Here is a 27998-nt window from a genome sequence, read left to right as displayed (position 1 = left end):
AACCCACAGATCATCTCATCAAAGAACAACTGGGGGTATTTCTGAGCTTCAGAAGTAAACAACACCAAAATAGTGTACAATAACACTTTATTAAAAACATGTACACACCAGAAATCATATGACAAATCATGCATTTAGTATTCCAGTAACAGACCTGCACAATGTCAATGTAGGTAAAACAGACATAAGTTTAAAATAACAAAACACACATCAAACTGATGGTAGAAGCTGACAGAACAAGTCATAGAACTCCAATCCAAAGGAGTGGATTATTTACAGCACATAGAGATGCAGCTTGTTTTTGTATTTCACAATGAAGACGTTCTTTAACAACTCGTCCTGGGCTATCAAATTAAAAGGCGTCAAACACAGATAACAGCAACTGCTCAACGGAAAGAGAAGTGATGAGATTCAACAAAGAAGCAGAATCTCGGCGTGTGTCGATGTTTTATATGAATCAGCAGAACCAAAATGGACTAAGCTAAAGCTTATATCTTATATCAAAGGCATAATAAACAGATATCCAACTGTGAGATAAAAAACATCATTTTTTAGGTATCAGTACTTAATTTTTCAACTAAAAAACAAGAAAACAATCCACTAAAAATGGCCTTTAGCATTATCTCTTTGTTGCAGCTAAGATATTACTAGCTAACTGGCTGCTAGTTAGTCTAGCTATTAACATGTTAGCAGCTAGTTAGCTGCTTAACCAAGTTAGCACCTCTTACACCCTCAGGGGGTATAAATAAATTTAAATCTTATCATTTTGGGCAAAACCTTTATGCGGAATAGTTTTTGAAAGATTAAAGCCTCTTTTAGCGGATAATAAAAAATAAAAACAAATTTAAAGGCACGTGAAGCCTTTGTTTACAGAGCGAGCCGAGGTCATGTGACAGCTGGACCCACCGGTGGGTCCGTCGGGTTCTAGGGGTTAACCAAGCAGCTACTCTATGTGTCTAGCTTGGTGTGTTTAAAATCCATCAGGAAACAGTGCAAACGGTTTAGAAAAGAAAAACTAAACTAAACAGCAGTAGAATTAGGACTAGTAATCTCAAATAGTTCAGAAGTAATTAACTGCTACAGCTGGGAAATAAAGCAGTAGCATCTTGTCATAACACGAAAGTTTCTTGCCATTTAGATGCAAGGTGGTAACAATGAAACAACACTTTGAGGAATAACACTTATTTCTCATTATAACCAGAAAGTTTCATGTTTTAAGGAGATACTGCAGCTTTATTTATATTCCAGCTTTAGCAGCTAAATGCTTCCATAAAACAGTACAGAGCTCTGTTGCAGCTCTCTATGTTTTTCTAAAGGTCCCTCACACATATTTGCACTTTCATTCAGCCCTTGGTTACACGACAATCAGTTTACATTAAAGCTCCTTCAGCTGGATTCCCACCCAGCTACAGAAAACACTTATGACCAGTGTCTTATAAAACTAAAAACATCTCGAGTCACACATCATGTTTGTCTCAGAACTCCCATTATAATAAATGTTCTGAGTTTCTTATTTCTGTACTATACAAAAGGATTTTATTTATATTAGTTGTTTTTTTGTTTTTTTTGTTTTTTTTTGGGGGGGTGGGGGGTTTACAAATGATGACCAATTCTTAGCAGATCAGTGGCTAACTAGAAGATTCTGACCTGGACAGTGGCTGAGGTTACTTCTGTTTTCTCATCTTTGGATTATTTGGGAGGTGAGATTAGATTCTCCACAGTAAACAGAAGCCAACGCCACAAGCGTCCTTTCCTGAGGGGAACAATGTTTTTATGGAAGATACTGGAGGAAACAGATTTCCTGCTGTGACTCATTACATGAAACCAACAGTTTAGCAAACACGAAAAAGACAAAAATTAAGTTTACAAGAGTTACATGAAGTCAAAAGACATCAACATAAAACCCTGAAATCATTACAAAAATGACATTCTGACTGTTGCTGAAGCTCAGACTAAGATAAGCTATAAGCTGGCTGTCATTTTGTTCTGCATGTGTTGGTGGAACTTGTGGCTCTTTTCTGTACCAAAGACGTCTTAAGGCTCTTGGCTGAAAAGTTGGATCAAATTCTGGTTCAGGATCTAGTTGTTCCGGAGCAGGTTGCTAAAAACTGAAAAGGAAAAAGGAAAAAGAAATAAATGATCACAAAGGATACTCCTGACACCTACTGCTCACTAGTAGGTGTCAGGCTGCTCACACTCAAACTGTGTTTTCTATTTTACTCAATTCATATCGTTCACTAGATGATGAGTTAGTTAGTTTCGTCCAGGTTCTTGCCATTGGTGTCAAGGCAGGGTTCTTTTTATAGATGGAATTATTAGTATTGTAACAGAACTTTGAAAAGTTCAAGCAGAACACACAAAAACCAAAAAAAGGCATAGATCTAATAACTGCCACACAAACACAATAATAAACCAGATTAGCGTCTGATAAAAAAAAAAAAAAGCCTTTTAGGATAATCTGCTGATGCGGCCTTGTTATGCTAAAGAGCAAAAGTTGTTTTTGGATCAGCATGTCCCTTAAAGTGCAGTCTTTTCCTCAATAATAAGCAGAAAACTCCTCCCACAATGCATCTTGTTTAACTAGTTGAAATAAAAAAGTAATATCGAGTTTTTCTTATTGACTGTCTAATGCAATGTTTCCAAAGATAATCTCTGATTGGCTGATTAGGCCTCATTAGTTTAGGTTAAATAAATGCTGAATCAAACTGACAAGACAAGATATGAATAAAAATCCATAAACATGTCTACTACAGTTGGTTTCTATAAAAGCAGCAAAAATCCGTGTACAAAATTTGGTTGTGGAGTGATCCAACATGGACTCACTAAATGTCCTTCAGGTCCACTTCACACATTAATGAGGAGATTTTTATTGTCAGCCAAACTTCAAATGTCACAGACCACATCAACAGTTTGGATCAGAAGAACCTGCAGGAATGAGGCGAAACTCTGGCCTTCAATCAGTGTTGTTCTGTCCACTGACCAGTAGGGGTCCTCATATTGGAGGACCACCTTTCTCCTCTTTGTTTGCAGGCCTGCTGTCTCACCTGGAACCACTTCCTCCTCCTCAGTGAACTGCAGGAAAGCTTCAGTGATCCAGTGCTGCATCAGTTTTTCCCCTGACTGGAAGCCAGCGGTTCAGAGTTGCTTTTGAACCAGAATAAATGGAACATTGACCAGCATATTTGAAGTGTATTGATGATTTTGATGATGGCCCTCATCAAAATGTAATGTTTGTTTCTGGTTTCTTAGTTGTTGTTTTTATGACATTTTGTTTTTGTATTTTTAAAGCACTTTGTGAAATGTACTATAACAAATAAACTTGATTGATTGATATTGACATTTAAACTTTTGCATGTTAGTGTTTATATGGGGAGTTTCCTTTGACTAATTTCTTTCCTATTTTTATGGCCAGTCAGGAAGTTTAGTAGTGTTTGTTTTTTGGTTAGATGAGTGATTTTGTTTTCTCAGCTATAATGGGATGTATTTTTGTTGGTTTTGTCTTGGAAACCCAGAACAAGGTCACAAGGTAAAGATTGTCCTTTGTGACTCCCAGTCATGGAAATTTTCTTCTCAGATAGCTTCCCTTTTGTTTCTTTACATAATTAATCACTAAAGGGTAGAATTTACAGTAGTTGTTAAAATAATCATAGATTATATGTAATTATTTGATTTTAAATAAATCTTTTTTTAATTTATGTTTAGTTTATTTCACAGGTCCTGCCTGGGCAAACCAAACAAAGAAGCTGGTTGCCTATATGTGCCAGGGCCATTTTGCCCTTCAAAAACCATATTTTCCTAACTATGTGACTGACTTCATTAAATCAGGGTTGCCTCTGGCATAAAGCAGACTGGTTGCTTTATGAAATATAAACTTTTTATGAAGTATGACCTTCGACCTTCTGGATAAGGTGGGTGTGTTTGTGGATAGAAACCATTATGTGAACTGTAGAACCAACATTGGTCAAATCTACTCTATGTGATACATTAGAAGTTCGTGACAATGTGGGAATCCACAGTTACTCACGCTGGTTGTCTCCTGGGTTAGACTGACCTCCTCGCTGACCTTTCTCTGGATCTGCACCTGAACAAGTCAAACTCTGATTAGAACCAGGATGTCGCTGTGATCCAGTTCCCACCATGTGTGACTGTTCAGAAGAAACACCACTGACCTCCCTGCAGCTTGAAGCAGAGTTTCTTCTTCTGATAAGCAAAGTAACTGGACGCAGCTCCCACCAGAGCGACACCTACAGCACTAATGATTCCTGCAAGTGGTCCGGAACCTCCTGCAGCAGAGACAACACACACAAAATGTTTGGTTAAGATTACATTCATTTCAGAACAATTTGACATAATTTATTCACTTTTGCTTTAATAAGGACTGAAAAAACTGAGTTAGCATAATAAAGATTGTATTGACCTTCTTTATTTCATTGAAAAAGTGGCATAAAATAATGGTTTCACAACTAAACGTTTTCTTTTGGGGGTTTAATCTTGCAGTGACTCATGTTATCCACAAGAGGGAAGTAAATATAGTACTAAAAACAGGAAGTGGACAGTCCCAGGCTGCAGGGCATCATGAGTCATGCGTGCCTTGTGATGATTCTTTGTGCTAAAAAAGGGAGTTGTCCCCACATGAAAAGCAGAGCGGATTCCAGCTTACAGAATGACTTACTGCTGAGGAACCTTCGGCATTTGCTCTCAGCATAAACTCCAGATTTCCCACACAAACAGAGCGCCTGAATGGGTTCTGTCCAATTCTGGATCTTGTGCAGAACTTGACTAAAGCTGCTCCCTCCCAGATGCAGAATGGTGCTCTCTAATGTTAGAATGCATATCTTTTCCCATCTCCGTAGTAATAGGAAATCTGTAGTAATTGTTACTGCTACTTTGCCAACAAAAACCCTTAGAACAGGAAATTACTTTAACCTTGTTCCGTTTCCAGCCATTTCCAAGCATATTCACATTCCTTCACTTTGTTACATTCAGTCCGGTTGGAAGCTTTCAGGATTTCATCTGCATCTCTGTGCAGTTATTTCCCAAATATCTGATAATTGTGGCATGTAATTGTATTCAAACTCCCTTTTAAATGTTTTTATGTAATGACTTATTGCATGAATTGTAATTATTTTCTTATTTAATGGGAACACCGCAATTGCAAAATTGTTTTTTTTAAACAAGGTTTTGTAATAGGAATACAGCTACTGAGAGCATCTATCAGGGAAGCAGCCAAGACAGACAGTTTGATCTTTTTAGCCTGAATATATTGCTTTGTGTGGTGAAAATCTTTCACCCTCAAAACAGTCTCTTCACAATGGAATAAGTTGGGAGTGGTATCATGCTGTGGGGATGATTTCCTATGTCAGAGTCAGGGGCGCCCCCAGGAATCTTGGGCCCCGTGACAAAAAATGTGAATGGGTCCCCTCGTGCAGCTGTTACAATTTTTTGAGTCTATTTGACCCAATTTTAAAGGCCTGCATCTGCCTTGCTTTCTTTGGTTCAATACTGATAGTTAACACAATATTTACTGCTCATGAATTTAACATCCAACAGTCCACATCCAGTATGCAAGTAGGTTGCTTAATTTTTTTCTATTAGTTTTAGATACTGAAATGTCTCCCCTTGAGCAACAGTCAAAAGCAACGTGCAAAATACACATAAAGCAATCCAGACTTCTCAAAAATGCTATGTAGTTCAATTTTATTCAAGCTGCAGTACATAACTTTAATTAAAAAAAATATGTGTTCTCCATATTTGTTAAAGCTATCACCATGTCATAGCAGTTTATGAGACAGATAATCTGTGAAAACAATCAATCTCCTCCACCTCTTTCCTGAATTACTATTACTGGTTAAAGTAATGCACCGTTCTGACCAAAACAACCAATCAGAACTAGTAGGATGCTCTTAGCGCTGTCAATTAGCCTCATTCACTCTGCTAAATGTGCTAATGATGGAAAAACAACTTATTACAAGAAACAGTTTATCTGCCGTCATTGGTCGCTATGCTAACTGAACTGAGCATTCACAGTTTGAATCTGCACAACTCTGTGCTATGCTAGCAGCAGCACGGCACAAATCGAGGGGGAGGAAGGATGAGCAGCACCACATGAGATTGTGATTGACAGCACTATAACTCTCCTGCCTCTGACTGGTTGTTTCTAGCACTGGGAGAAGGCAGAGGAAATAGATTTTTCACAGATTACCTCTCATACCATACTGTCACAACATGAGTTTTAAAAAATACATAAAAAGAAATATTTATATAAAAGTGACACTGCAGCTTTAATTTCACTTGAGAGAGGCCAGGTCAGGAGGGACGTGGGTTAGAGCTGCTGCTGACTGACTCATCTGTTGCTTAGTGGTAAAAGGTACAAGAGACAAGTTAAATATATGAACATGTTGGTAATTTTTTCCTTAATTCATTAAATGCTAGTGAAAAGGAGGCAAACATTAGTTTGTAGCTATGGTAATTATGCTAAATGGTTGATAATCTCACACAGTCTACACACCTCTCAGAGAAAAACTGGGTTATAAATTAACACTCTTGCCTTTCTCTGTCTCTCTCTCCCCCCCCCCTCTCTCTCTTTGAAAACCTGATTTTCTAACGTTAGCAGCATAGTAACTGCCACAATCGTTCTTGTCTTCCACTGTTTGCAGCTGAACAGCGTCACTCTCAAGCGCTTCAAACAGGAACAAACCATTTAATGCGGGGGTGGGGGGATCAGGGCAAATATGGATGTGTGTTTTTTGATTTGGGAGTGGGAACATTACATTTTTACTGCTAAAAATCTTTGAAAATACAATATGATTAATTTTGTAATTGACAGGGCCCCATTTTTTTTATTTTTTTATTTCTATGAACAAAAAATAAATAATTAAATTGTGGAGGGCCCCCTGTTGGTAAGGGCCCCTAGAATTATCATTACTTTCCCCCCATATACCGTGCCCCTGGTCAGAATTGATAGGTAGATGGATGGAGTTAAATCCAGGAAAATCCTGGAAGAAAACTTTTTGGAGGCTGCAGACAACTAGAGGTTCAACTAATTTTAGCATGCCACACTTTTCAGACTTGTAAGAAGATATTTCTTTTTTTCCACAAGTCTGGATTAAATGTTTGAACTATGCAATCAATCAATCAATTCAATAAAATTTCATTTGAATAGCACATTTCAGCAGCAAGGCATAAGATTATGGTAGCTGATCTTATTTCCTGTTATAACCTGAGCCAGTGGGAGCATATAAATACTGAAAAGAAGGGGTCCTAGGATTGAACCTTGGGGTACACCACATGTGACCTTTGACCTCTCTGATGAGAAGTTTCTGATTAAAACAAAGAAATCCCAGTTTTTTATGTAAGATTCAAACCAGCTGAGCACTGGACCGTAGAGTCCGACCCAACTCTCCAGTCGATTCAGTGAAATGTCGTGGTCAACAGTGTCAAAAGCTGCACTGAGGTCCAACAGAACCAGCACTGTGGTTCTCCCATAGTCTGTATTTATATGGATGTCATTGAACACTTTGACTAGGCCGTCTCCATGCTGTGGTGAGAACAAAAACCAGACTGGAAGGAGTGAAAGAGGTTGGTTATCGTTAGGAAGCTATTTAATTGTTTAAACTGCTTTTTCAATAACTTTGCTGATGAATGGGAGGTCAGAAGTCGGCCTGTAATTCTGTGATTTGTCCAGATTGTTCTTTATTATCAGTGGTTTGATAACTGCTGTTTTCAAAGCCTGGGGGAAAACACCTGAAGAGAGTGATGCAATGTCAAGGAACAAACTGAAAATTCCACATCAATGTTGGAAAAAGGGAACTAATTGCTTGATCAAACTTAATGTGTTCTATGAACATGGATCAGAAGTATTGTAAAATTTTTTGCACTTATGCTTTGAATCATGAGAGAACCTGCACAGACAGAAGCGGACTGTAGGTTAGCATGGCTCTGTTAGCACAGCACTCTGAATGCTGACTATAAGAATGTGAGCTCAGGCTGCAATTCACATGGATCCAAGGTGAGACAACAGATCGGCAGAAATGAGGCATTTCTGTCATGAAGCCATGACAGCAGAACACATAAACAAAACAAACACAACCCACATTTAAAGTTAGCTAAGTTTTCACCGGAAGGAGCAGCAACATAAAAGCTTATTAATGGATCTTAACAGCAGCTAGTTTCATTTGTAGGACTAAGCTTACAGTTATGGAAAAAAAGTTCTGACTTAACAAAGGGGCCTGACTGCTGGGCTTAAGGTTCTGCTGAATCAGGAGCTGTCTCACATTTCACTCTGGAAATATTAATTAGCTAAAATCAGTTTTACAAAGGCTGTAAATCAAAACAAAACCCTGATACATTAATAACCATATTTAACACCACAAGTAGTGGTTAGTTTATTTTCAGAACAAAGTAAACAAATAAAAAACATGTAACAACGTCTGAATCCCACCAAATCATCAGGAGTGTTTTTTTTTTACAGTACATCCTCCCTATAAACAAAGAGCTAAAAATGTATGAAAGTTTCAGTAAAGTAGAGGGCGGTCCCACAATCCAAATCCCAGTGGCCAGATGGGAGAATATCTACTGTATGCAACACATTGTAGTAGGAAAACCCAACCTGAGAGAAACTTCTCATTTTCACCCCACAGGAGCAGAAAACAACCCAAAAGAAAAGTGCAGCCAAGCTGAAACCAGATACTTTGATCAACAAACACATTTTTTTTAATTATTGTCTGAAGTTTAGTCTCACAAAACTTTTCTTGTTTTAGGTCCAGTTAGCATTAGCATAATTATTTCCATTTGCTAACTGCCAGAAAACTTAATGAGAAATGTTTTTAGAGAATTTTTAACTCTTCTCAAATTAAAAAGTTTACATACACTTGTTTAGTATCGGTTCTTTTAAAATGTATGATTTGAGTCAAACATTTCCGTATCCTCCCACAAACTCACAACATTGTGCTGGAGTTTGAAAGACCCCGATGCTGACCATAAAAATGTATGAAAACTTTTGAGTTTGAAAAAAAAATCTCTAAAAAATGTTCTCACCAAGTTTTCTGGCACTTAGCAAATAGAAATAATTAGCAAATAATTCTGCTAATTCTAACTAAGCTACAGCAAGAGAAGTTTGGTCGGATTTAATTTCAAACTGAAAAATAAATTTGTCTTTTTTGTTGACTGTATATGAACATGTGGTTTCAACTCCAAATACTAAGCAGGGATGGTTCTGTAACCAACAGTGTGGGTCTAACTAATGCTCATGGCAGATTCTGCAGGAGCTCCATCGCCCTCTCTAACAGGGGGTTTAAAACTTTCTTTAAGTTGGACATCCACATAAAGAATTCCTCTGGCATGTTAGCATTTAGCATCTTCAGGATTTGGCCCCACAGAAGATCTGGATCTGCAACGACACACAATCGAAGCAGGGATTTAGCTAGGACAAACCAGACCAAGGCTGGCAACATCAAACTGAACTGAGCCTCACACCACCTCCATGTCTGGAGGAAAAACGAAATAAAACTAAGTGGGAACCTCCAACTCACACTCACTGTCTCGTAATCAGACAAACAGACTTAATACACAAAGATTCCAGTCCAGCCTTCACAGGGAAGCTATGAGGACGTTATTCTGGGTGAGTGAGGAAAATAATCAGCTATTAAATAGATTCTGTTGGAGGAGAAGCAGGAAATTCCCAAAAAACACTCCAGAAAACACTGATCCAACAGGAAACCATCAACGTGCCCAAAGAGAGTTTACACACACAAAGGCAGGAAGAAGGAGCTCTCAGCTGCATGCTCCAATCACCATGACGATGCACTGATTTCAATTTTCCTGCACATAATGTTGCGCTGCAAGTTGCACATGTAAACGCAGCAGCCTGTGCTGGAGCTGATCAAGACTTGGGGAAATAAAAAGGTCAAGCTTGTTATAGACTCAGTAAGTTTAGGAAGGAGAAGTATGAGTTCCAGCAAATACACAGCCTGATGAAAGTATTCACACCCTCACATTGGCTTCATATGAACAGAGCAGAAACACAATCAGATGGTGGACAAGGATTATATTCACTACTCCTACATTTACCTACCAAGAGATTTAAAGAGCATCAGGATCCATAATGACACTTTGAAAATACTCGGCTGAGTTACAACATTTAATTTCTCATTTGAATAAATGAAAGTTTAGGTAGTTCTGAAGAGTTTAAACACAAGTTTCTGGAAAACTTCCTAAGCTAGATTTGTGGATTTATTTCTATTTCTTTTATATATATATATATATATATATATATATATATATATATATATATATATATATATATATAAAAATTCCCCTCTCACCCTCCGTGGGTGGTCTCTTTCATCCTCTGAGCTCGGGTCCTCTACCAGAGGCCTGGGAGCTTGAGGGTTCTGCGCAGTATCTTGGCTGTGCCTAGAACTGCACATTTCTGGACTGAGATGTCTGATGTTGTTCCTGGGATCTGTTTGAGCCACTGCTCCAGTTTGGGGGTGACTGCCCCGAGGGCCCCGATGACCACAGGCACCACTGTGGTCTTCACCTTCCAGGCCTTCTCCAGTTCCTCTCTGAGGCCCTGGTATTTCTCCAGTTTCTCATGCTCCTTTTTCCTGATGTTGTGGTCACTTGGTATTGCTACATCCACCACAACGGCTTTCCTCTGTTCTTTATCCACCACCACAATGTCCGGTTGGTTCGACATTACCATCTTGTCTGTCTGGATCTGGAAGTCCCACAGGATCTTAGCTCGGTCATTCTCCACCACCTTTGGGGGTGTCCCCCATTTTGACCTCGGGGCTTCCAGTCCATATTCTGCACAGATGTTCCTGTACACTATGCCCGCCACTTGGTTATGTCGTTCCATGTACGCTTTCCCTGCCAGCATCTTGCACCCTGCTGTTATGTGCTGGACTGTCTCAGAGGCCTCCTTGCACAACCTACACCTTGGGTCTTGTCTGGTGTGGTAGATCTGAGCTTCTATTGCTCTGGTGTTTATGGCCTGTTCCTGGGCGGCCAGGATGAGGGCCTCCGTGCTGTCCTTGAGTCCAGCTTTCTCCAGCCATTGGTAGGATTTCCTGATATCAGCCACTTCAGTTATTTGTCGGTGGTACATCCCATGTAGGGGCTTGTCTTCCCATGATGGTTCCTCCAGCACCTCGTCCTCTGTTCCCCATTGCCTGAGACATTCGCTGAGCACATCGTCCGTTGAGGCTTTGTCCTTGATGTATTTATGGATCTTAGATGTTTCATCCTGGACAGTGGCTCTCACACTCACTAGTCCTCTGCCTCCTTCCTTACGGCTCGTGTACAGTCTCAGGGTGCTGGATTTGGGGTGGAACCCTCCATGCATGGTTAGTAGCTTCCGAGTCTTAACATCCGTGGCCTTCATCTCTTCCATTGGCCAGCTAATTATTCCGGCAGGGTATCTGATTACTGGTAAGGCATAGCTGTTTATTGCACGGATCTTGTTCTTGCCATTGAGCTGGCTTCTCAGGACTTGCCTTATTCGTTGGAGGTATTTGGCTGTGGCTCCTTTCCTTGTGACCTCATCGAGGTTGCCATTTGCTTGTGGTATTCCCAGGTACTTGTAGCTGTGCTCTATGTCTGCTATCGTTCCCTCTGGGAGTGAGACCCCTTCTGTGCGGACGACCTTCCCTCTCTTTGTAACCATCCGGCCACACTTCTCTAGTCCGAATGACATCCCAATGTCAGTGCTGTAGATCCTGGTGGTGTGGATCAGTGAGTCGATGTCTCGCTCGCTCTTGGCGTACAGCTTGATGTCATCCATGTAGAGGAGGTGACTGATTGTGGCCCCATTCTTAAGTCGGTATCCGTAGCCAGTCTTGTTGATGATTTGGCTGAGGGGGTTCAGGCCTATGCAGAACAGCAGTGGGGACAGAGCATCTCCTTGGTATATGCCACATTTGATGGACACTTGTGCAAGCGGTTTGCAGTTGGCTTCAAGGGTGGTTTTCCACAGCCCCATCGAGTTTGCAATGAAGGCTCTTAGAGTCCTATTGATGTTGTACATCTCTAAGCATTCAATGATCCAGGTGTGTGGCATTGAGTCATAGGCTTTCTTGTAATCAATCCAAGCGGTGCACAGGTTGGTGTGTCGGGTTTTGCAGTCTCGGGCGACTGTGTGGTCTACAAGGAGTTGGTGTTTGGCTCCTCTACTATTTATGCCGATGCCCTTCTGTGCCGTGCTCATGTATTTATCCATGTGTCCGCTTATCTTAGCCGCTATGATGCCTGACATGAGCTTCCATGTTGTAGAGAGACAGGTTATTGGCCGATAGTTGGATGGGACTGAACCCTTTGAGGGATCCTTCTGGATCAGGATTGTGCGCCCTTCAGTTAACCATTCAGGGTGAGTCCCATTCTGTAGCAGCTGGTTCAGTTGAGCTGCCAGTCGCTCATGGAGGGCAGTGAGTTTCTTTAGCCAGTAGGCATGGATCATGTCAGGCCCTGGTGCTGTCCAGTTTTTCATACCCGAGACTCTTTCTTGCACATCTGCCACAGTGATGGTTACCGGGGCTTGTTCAGGGAGGTTGCTGTGGTCCTCTCGTAGAGAGGTTAGCCACTGTGCCTTGCTGTTGTGGGACGCCTCCCTTTCCCATATGCCTTTCCAGTATTGTTCAGTCTCCAGCCTTGGTGGGTCTGCTCTGTTGTTAGTACCCTGCCATTGAGAGTACACTTTAGCTGGTTGGGTGGAGAAGAGCCGGTTGATCCTCCTGGCTTCATTCTCTCTTGTGTATCTCTTTAGGCGGCTGGCCAAGGCTTGGAGCCTTTGTTTGGCAGTTTTGAGTGCTTCAGGTATGGGCATCTGGCTGTACTTCTTGGGTACTGATCTTTTCATTGCACCCCTTAGGAGCTCTGACAGCTGGCTCACTTCCCTCCTTGTTATCTTGATCTTAGCCTCTAACCGTCTTTTCCATGATGGATATTGGGTCTCATGGTTGCTCTTATAGCCGAGCATTTCAAGGATCACTGATGCTGAGTTGTATATCAGCTCATTGGTTTCTGTTATGGTGTTGGTAGGGATTGTTCTCAATGCTGCATTCACATCTTCAATGAGACTTTCTGATGGTACTTCACTCAGCCGTTGTAATTGGCGTCGGGGTTGCCTGGTGTTCATTCGGGCCACGATTCTCTCTCTCAGGTCAGTTGCTGTCTCGTTCAGCTTTGATAGTTCGTTCATTACTGGGGCTGCATACCCAGTCTCGGGGTGGGGAGTAGTTAACTCCCCCCTGACCTTACCTTTGGGCTCCTCCCTTATGCCGTAGCATTTGTGTTGTACCTCGTCAATCTCAAGTTGTGATAGCAGTTGCCGTTTGCGGATGTTGGAGCACTGAGCTACTAGTTGTTTGGCAGTCATTGTTCTATATATATATATATATATATATATATATATATATATATATATATATATATATATATATATATATATATATATATATATATATATATATATATATATAGAACACCACCTGTTCTTTATCAGGTGGTGGATAAAGAACAGAGGAAAGCCGTTGTGGTGGATGTAGCAATACCAAGTGACCACAACATCAGGAAAAAGGAGAAACTGGAGAAATACCAGGGCCTCAGAGAGGAACTGGAGAAGGCCTGGAAGGTGAAGACCACAGTGGTGCCTGTGGTCATCGGGGCCCTCGGGGCAGTCACCCCCAAACTGGAGCAGTGGCTCAAACAGATCCCAGGAACAACATCAGACATCTCAGTCCAGAAATGTGCAGTTCTAGGCACAGCCAAGACACTGGAGGAGAACCTCAAGCTCCCAGGCCTCTGGTAGAGGACCCAAGCTCAGAGGATGAAAAAGAGAGAGAGAGAGACCACCCGCGGAGGGTGAGAAGGGAATTTTATATATATATATATATATATATATATATTCTATGTTGAAAGCAATGCACTAATTTCTCTACACTGTTCTGTTCTAATTTGTGATGATGTCACCTAAAATCATAGAAAATACACCAATTTAATGCAGAAGTTTAAGAAGTTCTTAAACTTAGGGTGTGCTGTGGTGGTGCAGGGGTTAAGGACAACCCACATAAGGACACCTTAGTCCTCGACGCAGCTGTCGCAGGTTCGAGTCCCGGCATGGTGACCTTTGCCCCATGTCTTCCCCCTTCTCTCATTACCTATTTTTCTGTCAATTCAAATAAAGGCCACTATAGAGCCAATAAAACCTTTAAAAAAAGAAGTTCTTAAACCTTTGCAGAAGTTTAAGAAGCATAGATTTTATCTGGGCTCTTTATAAAAAAAATTACAAAAAAATGTTCCAATGAGTGGTTCCTCTTTCTAGATGCTGCTTTCATCAGTGTACAGCTCATTTTATAGAAGAGGTTTACCTTGAGATTTACCAGCTCCATCTGTGAAAAAAAATCAGAAACCAAGTCAGTCTGTGTTGTTCAACCCATAATACTCAGGTAAGAACACATTGGCTTAATCAAAAAATTTATATTGCAGGAAGTAAATTTCAATATAATCAGATAAAGGTCAAATGGTGACATGCTAAAAGTCATCCATCCTCTGAGCTCTCCAGCAGACAGACCACATCCTGGAGAATTATTGATCCAAGTGGACTCTTGGCAGCAAAGTAAAAGAGAGTGGCTTAAAAGTTTCTCATCTCACTCTTCAATTTTAATCTTCAGCACTTAAATCCCTGCTCAGTCATCTCAGCAAAACTTAGCACTGCTACAGCTGATAGCATCAGAGCTAAAGAGCAGAGTCACAGCAAGAGACTAAACTGCACTAACATGTCCAAACCAAACCAAAAGCACAGCAGCTTACCTTGGTCATCATAGCCAGGGTCCATTGCACGGCCTGGAAGCAGAAGAAGAAGAAAAGTTAGTCAGTCTAGAGATTTTTAGCTTCTACATGAATGGAAGAAGCAAAAATGAAGCTGTTTTATATTTTCTTTTAGAAAACTAAAGTTTGCACTTTGCCTGGATCTATGACTACCTCACAATCAGACCACAGTTTGTGAGACTTAAGGACTCACCAGCCAGGTGATCAGCAACTGTACTCCCAATGTTCCTTTTCACTCTCTACACTTCAGACTGCCACCACAAGTCTGACTTCTGTCATCTATAAAAATAGTAAAATGACTGCAGTGTATCAAAAATGGACAAGAGGCTGAGTACAGAGATCTGGAGGACCGCTTTGTGTCATGGTGTGGAAACTATCATCTTAAACGTGAACAAAACAAAGAAGATGATTGTAAACTTCAGTAGAAACAGAATTAGATAAACCCTGTTTCCATCATGGGAGAAGAAGTGGAGGTGGTTGAGGAATATAAATGTCTTGGTGTTCATCTGGACAACAGACTGGACTGGAGATGCAACAGTGAAGCATCTATAATATAAGAAGGAACAGAGTAGACTGGACTTGTGGAGGAAGCTAAGCTCCTTCAAGGTTTGCAGCCAGATGCTGCAGATATTCTGGAAATATGTTGTTGAGAGGATCATCTCTTCTGTCATCTGCTGGGGCAGCAACACCAGAACCAGGAACCTAAAAATGCTCAACAGCCTGATAGAGAAGGATGGTTCTGTTCTGGTTCTATTCTGGTTTTATTTTAGGGATGACTGTGGATCCTGTGGAGAGGATTATACAAAGAAGGATTCTTCATAAAAAGTTATGAACAGCCCTGACCATCCTCTTCATCAGACTGTCTTGGGAAGGTAGAGTGTCTTCAGTCAGAGGCCTCATGTAGCTGTGACACAGACAGCTACAAGAGAACTGTCCTGCCAACAGCCATCATCATGTGCAATAACTCTTTGAAGACTTTGAATTAATAAGTTACAACAGCCCTGAGTCACAACTTTGACTTAATTAACTAGAAACTACTTATTTAGAAAGATATATCAAATGTTGTTCAACTCATATCACCCTAATCTCTTCAAAGATATTTGCTCATGTGTGAATAAAGGGCCATCCAGTAGCAATCAGTAGCAAGCAGAGAGAATATTCCATATTTCCTGGATGACACATCAGTTGTTGGCAAGAACTGCTAATCCACCTCATTTGCTTTGGCTCCTCCTCTTCAGACTAACCCTTTCCTCCCCCCTCATAATTATGTTTGTTACAGAAAATCCATTGAAGATGACAGAAGTTTAAAGAAAAACAGGCTGTTAGCATGATGATTTGACACATGAAGACGAGTGAGTGAGAAATGGACCAAATGGACCAAATGGACCAAATGGACCATGACTAATAATAACTAGAAAACTAGAAAAGGACTGGGTGTTTTTTTTTTCTTTTTTTAACTGATTGTGATGTAAATAGCAAGAAGCAAATTACAGTTTGTTACAGATTCCATTTGAAGGCAGATATACACTGAATAAAGACACAAACATTTTTCCTCACTGTGGGAAGTTAAATCAAACCTAATCTGTCTTGTTTTGGGTTAAATGGAATTACCAAAATTATTTATATTTGCTAAATGCCAGAAAACTTGGCTCCTACATTTTTAATAATCCTGTTCACAACTTCCCTCAAATTCAAACGTTGACAGTGTCAGGGATAATTATCCCTTAAACTCTATGTACTCAGGTTCAACCTTTTGGGTTTCCTTCCACAAACCTCTGATAGGTTAACTGACACATTTGAGCTAATTGAAGGAACACCTGTGGATGTATTTTAAGGCCTCACCTGAAAGACACTGCTTTCTTGTTTCACATGATAGAAAAGAAAATCAGCCAAGATATCAGGAAGGGAAGAGAATAAATATGTTTATGTCTCTTTATTCAGTTTATATGTAAGAGTCTGGTTTCAGTTGTGTCACTGCCACACATGTTGGTACCAAATCTCACAGAAATACTCACCTCTCACCTTAGACTGTCAGTCCACATGGTGAAACCAGACTGGAAGCATGAGATTCTGCTCTCCTCAAACCACAGCAGAACATCAACTATCAGCTTCTAAAGACGGTAGACATTCATGTGGTCCTACCTCCAGAGCGTCCTCCATCATCAGGCTTGTAACCATCTTTGCTAACATCCATCAGGTCAGAATCATCAAAACTTCCTCCTCCTGGAGGAAAACAGAGCAGTTCAGGTCCATGTTTGAGTTCCCTCCCACATATCAGGACACATCCATGTTTCCAAGACTCATATTGGTGTTTTAGTCTTTGCATTGTGTCAACTCAGCTTCACAGCTCTGGTTCCGGGCCTCAGTGAGTTGATAAGGCTGCTACACCAGCAGCTGGATCTACTGTCCACTCACCTCCACCGCTTGGATTGTACCCAGGGTTCTTTGGTTTCTCGGTGGGGCCTGCACACAGAGACCAAACGGTCATCAAGATCTGAATAAGCCAGCAATGACAGGAAGAGCCAAATATCTGCCCCACTGTGGAAGTGGATGGAGAATACTTCGATATTTTTATGACTGGATAAGTTGAGCCACTTCTCGTTTCTAGGAAACTGTGAAAAACCTTCATCATGTGACCACATAGAAGGAAGGCATTCTTTAATGAAGTGTGTGAAGGTAACAATCATGGATTTCTTAAAAACTGTTTTTAGCTCTAGAAAGTGAATTTAGTCTGTTTTAAGAATTGTGTTTAGACCAATTAAGATATTTTAAATTTTGTTTTATGTATCAATTGTGCTATAGTGGCTACAAAATGAAGAATATGTATCTAGCTGTGGGCACAAATAAAGTTGAAATGGTATACTCTGAAAACAAAAGTGTTGACATCAAATGTAATAAAAAACAATCAGTGATTGGTCAATGGTTTAACACATAGCTGTTGAACTAAAACAACACAAGATAAAAATAAAATGTATTGAGAAAGAACACATTTGTTTTAAGAGTGTACACATATCTTAAATATTAAATCAAGATTCTGCATGTGTGTGATTACAGAGAGGACATCATGTCTGTGAAGTTAGAGAAGGGAAGTCTATCACAGAAGGAAATGATTCTGGAACAAGGATTCAGTTCTGGCACTTTTATTCCAAATGTTAATGTTTGCTTGAGACAAGAAGAGCCAAACAACATGACAAGAACAAATTAATGTGATTTTGTATAGCAACTGCGACAAAGACAACTGATTTTGTATATTAGTTGCCTTGATGTACAGTAGTGATCCTAAATGTGAAAAATTGTCCATTTGTTCCCTTTTCCCCCCCTAAGAATCTATAAATGAGGGAAAGCTCCAGGTGTGTAAGGATTTTCACATGGCCTACCTGGTTTGAGAGCGTCCTCCAGGTCAAACCCAAAGCCACCTGCAGCAGGACACACACCCATCAGGTCGCTTTGCCAACATGTAAACAGGTAAACCTGGTTCCAGTTTAGCTTTCAGCTCTCTACATGCTTTAAGAGCAGAGAATGAAACCTCAGCCTACCAGAATCTCCAGAACTTGGCTTTTTGGGAGCAGGCGTTGGATCTGTACAAAAAAAACCTAATGTTAATAATGACATAATAAATGCCACGAGGTAATGAATCCATTGTTAGATGGGTGTTAGGAAAGTTTCTGGAAAGCAAATTTGTGTCTTACCTGGTCCAAAAGCATCGGAGAGGTCCAGCCCACCTGAGGACAGGAGAAGTATTAACATTGCAGGGATTTTTCTATTTGATCACACAACCCGTCTCACATGGAAACAGATTATCCCTGCAGCACAAAACTTCTTTCAGTCATTCTGCAAAACACACACTTCATGCAACCTGAGCATACGGTAAAACAAAGTCCAGTTTCAAACCTGTCTGATGACTTCAGGCTGTACTCTGAGTAAAACATGCTCAACAAACTCAGCCACTGCATAATTTGTTCCACATGTTCTACAGCGTTCAGGAAAATAAAACCACATCCAGCCATATTGGGTCATTCTTCTGTCCAATCAGAAACCTTAATTCACTGCTAACAAGATGAGTTCTCTACAGGATGACACGTCACACTTTGCAGCTACATGAAGTGCATGTGGTTTCATTTATGAAAGGGTAGTCATAGCAACCTGTGCGTGACAACATCTGAGTCATAACATGCAGAAGAGAAAAGCTGGCATTTCAGTGGTTTTCTTGCCTCACCACCCTTGCCTTGAACAAATGCCAATCTGCGTCTGAGTATTCTGAAGTTTTACTTCTGTAGCTTCTCACACACACAGCAAGTCGCACTCACTGTCCAAAGTCATTTCACACTCTTTGAAAGTCCTTTAGAAATCTGTGGAAACACTGAAGAGACATAATCCTGAAAAACCTAGCCACATTGCAATTTGACACACTATTGACTGGAGTTTGCAACGCAGCCAAACAATCTCATCCCTCAGCGTCCGTCATGTGCCTCGTCTGATTAAGTGACGTAGCTGCAAAGATCAATAGGAGAAGCTGACTAAGCTAAAAGCTGAATTCAATTTGATCCAAAACTAAAAACAATAACTTTTTGCCATGATTATGCATCAAAACAACTGAAAAAAAAATCCTTTCAGCTGCACAGCATCCAAAACCAGAAGGAATAATTGTCCTAACATGCAATACCTCAACCAAACAATGATGAACAAATCAGACCTAATATAATAGAGCCACTCCAACACGCTGCCTCACCATCAGCAACACAACGTTAGACAGAACTGGTGTTTCCTGCAACAATGCTGTGGTTTAATGTTTCACTTCCTCTAGGAAGAAAGCTTAACCTTATAACATTGTGTAATGAACAGAAACAGGAAGATAGATGTGGTCTGTTTGGGTTGCAATAATGCATCAACAGGCTGAGATGATGCATGCCAAGATACAAACCATCATTTCCAGATTGCTTCGGAGACCCTGGCTGCTCTTTGGGCTTTTCTGGTGTTGGGTCTAAAACAAATGAAAGTGCATATGCAGAGTTGATGATTCTGCTTCCAGTCATCTAAATTAGCAATGTGCTCAAACAGAAAGTTTCTCACCAGGTCCGAGAGCGTCTGAGAGATCAAATCCTGTATGACAAAGAGTACCATGGTTAGAGTTACACAGTGTTACACATGTACATATACTGACATAAAATCAGATTAAACTTCTACAGTTTTAGTTATGATCACAAAAAATATTTCATTTGCTGAATGTCAGCCAATTTATTCCTTTTCGTTCCAGAAATGTCCATCTATTTCCTCAGTATTTGGTAGAATTGTCTTCAAACTCTCTGACTTCAGCTTCCAGAATCCTTTAACAACAGTAATTTGGGCCATTCCTCCTGACTGAACTATAGTGCCTTCCTATGACTGATGTACATGAACCTATCAGAAGCTTACAAAGTCATGACATCAGCATGTGTCAACTAACCAGTTAGGAGCAGACGCAGCACTGTTAGTGTGTGTAACCTTCTGGCATTTAGCCCCTTCAGGTCCTTTGAATATAAAGTAAAAAGAAAAGGTTTAGTCTGCTATATCAGACTGTGAGAAGAACTCAGATCTATCTATAAAAAAAATCTATAATGATAGATTTATTTGGTGGTTCCCATGGCAGCAGTGACTGACGTGCAAAGCAGCTTTAAATAGCATGAGTCATCAGAGAGGGTTCTGCAAGGCTTTCTGGGCGCAAACTATTTAAAGCTGGGAGCTTTGGATACAAAGAGCTGACTCTCCCTGACCAACAGCAAGGGAAACTCTTCTGAAGTGTAAAAACACTTTCAACTCAACTCAAGCTACTCTATTATGATTGAATAGCTAGTAGCAAAGATAAAACATTAACATCAGGAATTCTAACCTGAACCAGGGTTATGATAGTTTGATACTTTTCATTATAGTTTTGTTTTATTGCATCCTGACTTTTTGTTTGTCTGACTCAGTTAATTTCAATTAGCTTTTACAGTATGTTTGCAAGTTTTTATTAGTTGTTAAATATTGTTTAGTTTTATAGTTTTAGTTTAGTTTGCATTAGTGATAGTAGTAGTAGTAGTTTGGTAATTTTTGGTGCAGAAGGTTAAAGTATTATATTGTATTATATTATATTGTGATTATGTAGATATCGATTGGGTAATAATGCTCAGCAGAAGATACCATTTTCAAAAAATCTAGTCAATTATTGTTGAACAACTGATGGTGTTTTATCCCACCATCAGTTGGGTGGGACTGTTCTGGTAAAGAGCTGCCAGAACATTTATGGAGTACCGTAATTTGCCGACAGCTGATGTAAACTTGTTGTGAGGAAAAAGAAACTATTTCACATCAGTTCGAAAGGCAGAGATCCACAAAAATGAAAATAAAGATATTATACATATAATTTCAGTCTGTATTAGATTAATAGTTCCAGTTACTCACAGTTTTCCACATTATTTACCGTTTTTATTCTTTTCAGTTACTGAAAATATTTCTCCATTTCAGTCTTTCTTATTTTGTTAGACATAGCTAACTATGCTAACATTGACCTGAACACTGTAGTAAATGGACACAGGATGAATTAAAACAACTTTTCATCTGTTGGACATTTTCTATGCATCTATCTAGTTCTATCCAGAACATCTATGGTACTTTCATGGTCACTGATGTCACCGTCTTCAAGGTTATGATCCATTTGAACCTTAGAGGTCATTGGTTGTTGATGAGTTAAATATCCTAACAAATAAAACTTGCCTGAAGACACACTTCATATCTGCGTCAGTAATTGTCAACATTAAGTTAAATTTTCAGCTCCAGCAGTGAACGAACCTTACTGACTTAGATCATGTCTGTGGGTAACTTTCTGTGAAAGATAACTCCAAATTATTCCTCAAAAGTATGCATCTCAAATAGGTATGGGCAATGCTACTTGACACCTTATTGGCTAGTGCTTATATAGCAGTCATTCATTTCCCTTGCACTGATTGGCTGTTCACATGCAATTTATAAAAAACCAGAACCTGCCAGTGTTTTCTCATTAAATTAGAATTACATATTTCATGTGAATGAATTACATATTTTACATGTGAATGCCAACACATCATGGATGGATGGAAGAAATGGTTCCATTAAAATCACAGTGACTTTGCCTAAAACTCTGTCAGAGTTCAACATGTTAACCGACTAACTTCAAACAGACCAAACATCAGCTGGATGTTTCATAACTCAGCATGGTCTCAGCTGAAGAATATCCTTTTCACAGGAGAGCACCATTTTTCCTTCACTGGTCATGGTTAAGTTTCCAAACAGAACTTGTAAATTCTGTTCATAGCAGCTCTGGACAGACAACATGATCACTGAAGCCTCATATTCATTCAAACTTTAAGAACAGCGGGTCTGAATCCAGGCTGCAGGTGGTTCTAATCATACACATGATTAGACGCCTCATTGAACGTTGAGTCATTACCATCTTGAATGTGCAGTGGCGTGATCAGAGGTCCCAATTCATGTGCTGTGTGGCCTTGTTTCAACCGTCTTACAGTACCAACCAGATCCACTGGCATTACCTTTCACAGGTAAGGATGAAAGAAAATAACGTAATTTTACAAGCAGAATTCCTTGATCTTGTGGACAGAAACTAGCTTCTAACCAACCAGGAAATATTTCCAATAAAACTAAATTGCCCAGAAGTGTCTCCTCTCACACATTGTTTAAACTGTTTGTAGCAAAGTTAGAATATCATACTGTAACAAAAGCTGTTTTCCTGAAAATAGTAAGAAAAATATGTAGCTGATTTATCAAAGTTCATTGTCTTTACAATAAAATACCGTCCAAAAATTAATTTGTTGAAATGACAAATGCACATAGAATTGTGGAGTTGTGTAAATATGTTAATGAATACACCCCTCAAGGTGTGTGTGTTCTTCAATATCAATACAAAAACAACGTATCAGAATCAGTTGTATCAAATGTAAACATGCTCTGTATTCAGAAAGCCCTGAAAACAACTAAATAATTGCATGAAAATGCTAGAAACACTCCCGTTAGTGCTTTCTTTGATTCCCCAATAAATTAGGGTGTGTGAGAGAATGTGTCACTGACAGGTATTAATGTAAAATACTTTGTCGAACGGCGCTTTATCAAGTTCAGTCAATTTACTTGTATTAGCTTACTGGCAGGTACACCATGTCCAAAATGGCGAACGCTGTGTCGTATCACAGCATGGGCCAGCCTGCTCAATGAGCTGTTTATGTTTTCATGTCTATGGTTCTAATTGTCTTCAGCATTTAGAAGATGGGCTTTAAGACTTCATAAGAACCAGTAACCCAGGCAGTAGAGCGGGCCATGCCAGGGTGAACCCTAACGGATCCTTTTTTAAGTAGGATCTGCTTGGATTTGTTCTGCTTTTGGTGAACAGTTTTTGGGATTTGTATGGTGCTTTCAGCACACAAGCAAGGCTAAAGTATCTGATCTAAACATAAATATTCTGCTTGAATGAAATTTGGAAAGTTTTTGCACACTGATTGATAAAGATTTTCAAGCATACAACAGCAGTAACAAAGTATTTATTTATACTCTGATAATGACGTTATATGTTTGTTTGACTGTATTTTGCTTCTAGGCAGCAAAACTAGGTTTTTGATATCTTCATCATTTAATTAAGTTTCCCTGTGGTCATGTACAGCAAAACATGACTTCCTATTTAATGTAAATTAAATAATGTCACATTTGTGACATGTTAAGACAAAAGTGCAAGTCCTGTGTTCAATGATGCATTTAATGGAACAGAATCTCCTACATTATATTTAATTATTCACATGATCACAGAGCCCGCTTTGATCCTGGTCTTTAGATTGTATTGCAGATGAAGGTGTGGCAGGGTGACCGGAGTCTGGGGACGCTTGAACACATCTTCCAGATGTTCTACTGAATAAATTCAATTCAAAATCAAAAATACTTTATTTATCCTAAAGAGAAATTAAAGACAGGTGCTTTGTTTCCACAGACTGCCCACATGTTTGAATGGTTGGGTGTGCAGCAGCAGGTGGAAATGTTACATATTTGCCTTTTTATGTAGTGTGAAAATCATGAGTAGTCCTCTGTAGTAGACATATCACAGTATTATTGTTCCAAGCAAATGTTAAAACCGGTCAAACAACATGCTGGGATCAAAGCTCCAGGGAAAAAAGGAAGGGGGAAGGCTAGAGATGCGCAATTTTCATTTCTTGAGAGACTTGCCTCCCTCTAAATATCTTGATTTCCAGATCTACTATCACAACTTTTTAAACATTAACACAGGAGATGGATGTTTTCATTATGGGGTTTGTAAAGGAAAATAAATCAGCAAGAAGGCAACCTAAAGTCAGGACTCATAGAGGGAAAAAATGTAGTTTCTCAACATCACTCATCTAAATCTTTATGAGTGAAGATAAGTAAGTAAAACTTGGTCTGGTTGGAATTCAATCTTGTGCCAAGGCCATCCGAGGAAAATGGAAAACAACACAAGATGCCACAAGCATTTTGCTTCAGTTTGCTGTTCTCTTCTTTGGTTTTTACAACAGAAATCTTCTTTTCTGAGTGGCTTTTATTTAAACTAAAAGTGATGCTTTTCAGCAGTGGGTGTGAAGTGGTCCTTGACCACAGTTTGAGTGGCCACCTGCGCACACACCTGCTGAAGGTTAGTCAGTCCGAATTTTTACTTAGACTAAAAATATGAACCAATGGGACTTTCTTAACTTAATGTAGTTAAAGCAAAGACATTTGGATCATTTGGTCAACCCCAAACACGTTTGAAACACTTTCAGTCATCAACAGTGCAAGTTATGTTCAAGTCTTTTCAAGTCTGAATGAGTGAGTTACCTTCTGGTGGTGAACATACAGTGTTTACTGTCAGCCATGTTTCCACCTGCTGCCTGGACCACTCTCTAAACCAGCTTCAAGCACTTTATCAGAAATAGCAGCAATTTCAAGCCACAAATTATTAAAGTTGTTCAATTTTTCAGCTGATTAGCCTCACGGCTGTGACCTGATGGATAAATAAAGCTTGAGGAAAACCGAGATGGTGGGCTTGTAGGAGAGCACATGCAGTCACTGGAATCTTTAACGTAGATTATTAAAAATCTGGTGTTAAGGTAAACCTTAGTGATGTGATCCAGAAGTTTAAGCAGATGGCATTTCCCTCCACTGTAGCTAATGATAAACCACCCAGATGGTAGTCCACAAAAACGACAAAAATTTCTAAAAAATCTCCACCACAAAGAGAAATAACTGAAACAAAATCTAAACCAGCTGCAATATTCTAACAGATAACCTTGGATTCAGAGTAGCAGTAGCAATCTATACGAGGCACCATGATGCAAAAAACTGAATTTAATTCAATTCAAAAATAATTGAAACAAAATTTAATTTTAAGCCATGATTAAACATAACAACTGTCCAAAAGTAAGACTGAATGAGAAAAATATCCTTTCAGCTGCACAGCTCCCAAAACCAGAGGGAAAAATTGTTCTAGCATACAATGCTTCAAACCAAAAACTGACACGAGTTTACAAAAAGAAGTCAAACTGTCATGAAAGCCACAGTCCTAGAAAACAGAACTCTCAGAAGCATTGAATAGCAGAGCCACATGAAAAGGTGGTTTATAAAGATTCATGTTGGAAAAAGACAAAGACATAAGATAAGGATGGTCCAGAGACTTTGTATGGAGAGTAACAAAAGAATGGAAGTTTCTTCATCATAACAAGCAGAGTGGTTCCTTTTCATGAAGAGAAGAAACTATCGGCCTGACCTGGCAGATATCCTGCAGTTAGCAGCAGCTACGCCCATACATGGGTGTAGTGGCATTATTGCTTTGCTCTCCTCAGGATTTAGATTTCACCAGTTTTCAATCCGTCTCTTTCATGTAGAAGTTGATTTCAAATATCAGCTTCTTCAGGAGCTTATCTCTCTTTCAATCTCTGTTGCTAATTGTTATGAATTTTAAACTGGTTCATCAAAGACATCACTCAGAAGAAAGGCCTTTTGTTGACGTGCAAAAACTGTAATGCTGATTTTTCTCCCGGAAACATATTTTGATACTAAACTTAAGAGATCTCTGTTAACCATGGAACAGAGATCCATGGTTAACAGATGATAACAAGTACCCTCAGGTGTACTTTTTATCATCCACCATAAATATGTAACTTTTGTTATTTGGAAGAGAAATTTATCTAATTTTCAAATTCTATTCACTTCCTTCCAACTTGAGAGCTGCAAAATAAACTAAACACTTTAACAAATTTAACAACACTTTCCCTCCATTAACCATTATTAACCATTAAATAAAAGGGAATTAAATAAAGACAAGCCAACAAAAAATATCCAGTTTTACATGCAAAGGAATTAAAATCCAAAAATATCTTAAATACACCTGGATAAATGATCTGTTGAGATCTTTCTAAAGGAGCATTTATATGCTCAATAAAAGGAAAGCTGAATGTACTTCAGTGCTGACCCTCTGTAAATGTATTGCCAGCTTTTATAGGAAATGTTATGATTGATGACCTGATTGATTTACCTAAAAAGGCCAGCTAAGCGTTTCTTTGATGCATGTCTTTCCCCCAATGAAATGAAATACAAAGGTTAACATCCATGGATATCCAGAGAAATCTAATGAAGCAAGTCATTATCCCTCTAAGCCTGATATATTATTGATAATATAATAAATGGTTTTGTGGGACACAGCAGCTGTAATATTAGACTTGTTCTATAACTTATTGATGATTCAGATGTTGTGAGCTCAGAGGTTTGAGGTTTTATTTCTTGCAACAAAGAATCCAAAACAGTCAAACACAGTTCACCATGTCAGACACTAAACGTTTTTTAGCTCCAGGTTGTGAAGACATAACCAACGATATAATCTCCTACCTGCAGAAATATCTTTTTGAAGGAATATTGTCAGAGAATGTAAGGTCTGCCAGCATGCTGATGACACAGTTTTGTTTTTTAAAGATTAAACTCAACTATTCTCTCAGCTTCATGAATGATCCATGATTGCTCTAGTCTAGATTACTTGTAAACTGTTTCCATTCTGTCCTTTAACAAACAAAAAAACACACAAAACTCTTCTGTACAAGAACTTAAATATACTTTTGATGAATAAATCACTTTTTCCTCTTAAATGCTTCTACAGACTAAAAGGTTTTGTGCTTCATTTTATGATTCAGAGATCTGTGTTCCTCTTCTCAGAAATAAACCTTTACAACTTTTTAACGTTTCACTTTAAAAATGGTACTTGGTAACTTAGTTTCTAAAGTTTTCATTCAACTTTCTGACTACAATAAAGATCCGTCCCAATCTTCTTTGACACTTGAGATTAAATTAAACTATCAAACAACACAGAAATCCAGAAAAAAATTAAATTACTCAGAGCATATACAACTTATCAAATAACAACAATGTAAACTGGAAAATGGCTGCACTTCAAAATTATCTATAGAATAAACTTCGTTAAAGGAAACCCGTGTACTAAACAAAACACTAAAACTCTCCCAACTTCTTGCAGATGAACAACGTAGATCCACCTAAATCCTCCTTTTCTATTCAGAACTGCTGTGTTACTGTAATCAGTTCCAGGATTTTATTTATGTACCCTATAAAAACTGAAGCATGAAGCTGAGCGCAAAAATAACCTAATGGAAAAATCAGCGCTCACTTTGATTAACTCCTACTTTCCCCCATTCTTTCATCCTGCTACTTTGTTTCTGTGATAATAAAAGTTTCTGACGGATACACTTATTTATTTTTTGTCTGTCTGTCTCAACAGACAACGCGCCTGCACTAAAACATTCTGAATCCCCCCACAAAGAAAGAGACTAAAAGTTTCAAACAGCAAACTCACCATCCTGCGTTAATGTTGCAGTGATGAGCAAAAGGAGGAAAAGTATCCGTAGACAAAAATTCATCCTGAGACCGACTGGAGATACTCCTGAAGTTTTTACTGGTTTTGATCCAGTACTCGTGAGCTCCGAGGATTTGTGGCCACCAGTCTGTTTCCCTGCGCTGAGCCGAGTTGAAACGGGTATAGAGTTACACTGTGAGTCAGCGCGGCCTCTGCAGCGGGTTGGGTGTGTCAGCCAGAGAGGGCGTGGTCCGGTCCGCCAACACACTGAGTCACCGAGTTCTGCCAACCATCACGTGTTGGTTTAATAACACAG

General features: G+C 39.4%; 1 protein-coding gene across 2 annotated transcripts; it reads right to left on the bottom strand.

Moving 5' to 3' along the window:
- Window positions 1-70: 70 nt before the first annotated feature.
- Window positions 71-27878, bottom strand: cd99 (CD99 molecule). 2 transcript variants are annotated; one of them, XM_014974246.2, is made up of 13 exons: window positions 27683-27875; window positions 19897-19926; window positions 19748-19807; window positions 18516-18548; window positions 18363-18404; window positions 18204-18242; window positions 17242-17289; window positions 16969-17049; window positions 14809-14841; window positions 14367-14387; window positions 4170-4283; window positions 4025-4081; window positions 71-2108 (listed from the first exon to the last, which is right to left on the bottom strand). In XM_014974246.2, exons 1-13 carry the CDS (start codon window positions 27744-27746, stop codon window positions 2080-2082), a joined length of 651 nt encoding a protein of 216 aa, XP_014829732.2. In that variant the 5' UTR covers window positions 27747-27875; the 3' UTR covers window positions 71-2079. The 2 variants fall into 2 exon arrangements, with proteins under 2 accessions (XP_014829732.2, XP_087871215.1); XM_088015089.1 differs by lacking the exons at window positions 71-2108; window positions 4025-4081; window positions 4170-4283 and adding an exon at window positions 8352-9388 and having other exon boundaries at window positions 27683-27878.
- Window positions 27879-27998: the final 120 nt, after the last annotated feature.

Source organism: Poecilia mexicana, unplaced genomic scaffold, assembly GCF_051168715.1.
Source record: "Poecilia mexicana isolate PSO_F unplaced genomic scaffold, ASM5116871v1 scaffold_2, whole genome shotgun sequence".
NCBI classification, from domain to species: Eukaryota; Metazoa; Chordata; class Actinopteri; order Cyprinodontiformes; family Poeciliidae; genus Poecilia; species Poecilia mexicana.
This window is presented reverse-complemented; position numbering and strand designations above follow the sequence as displayed.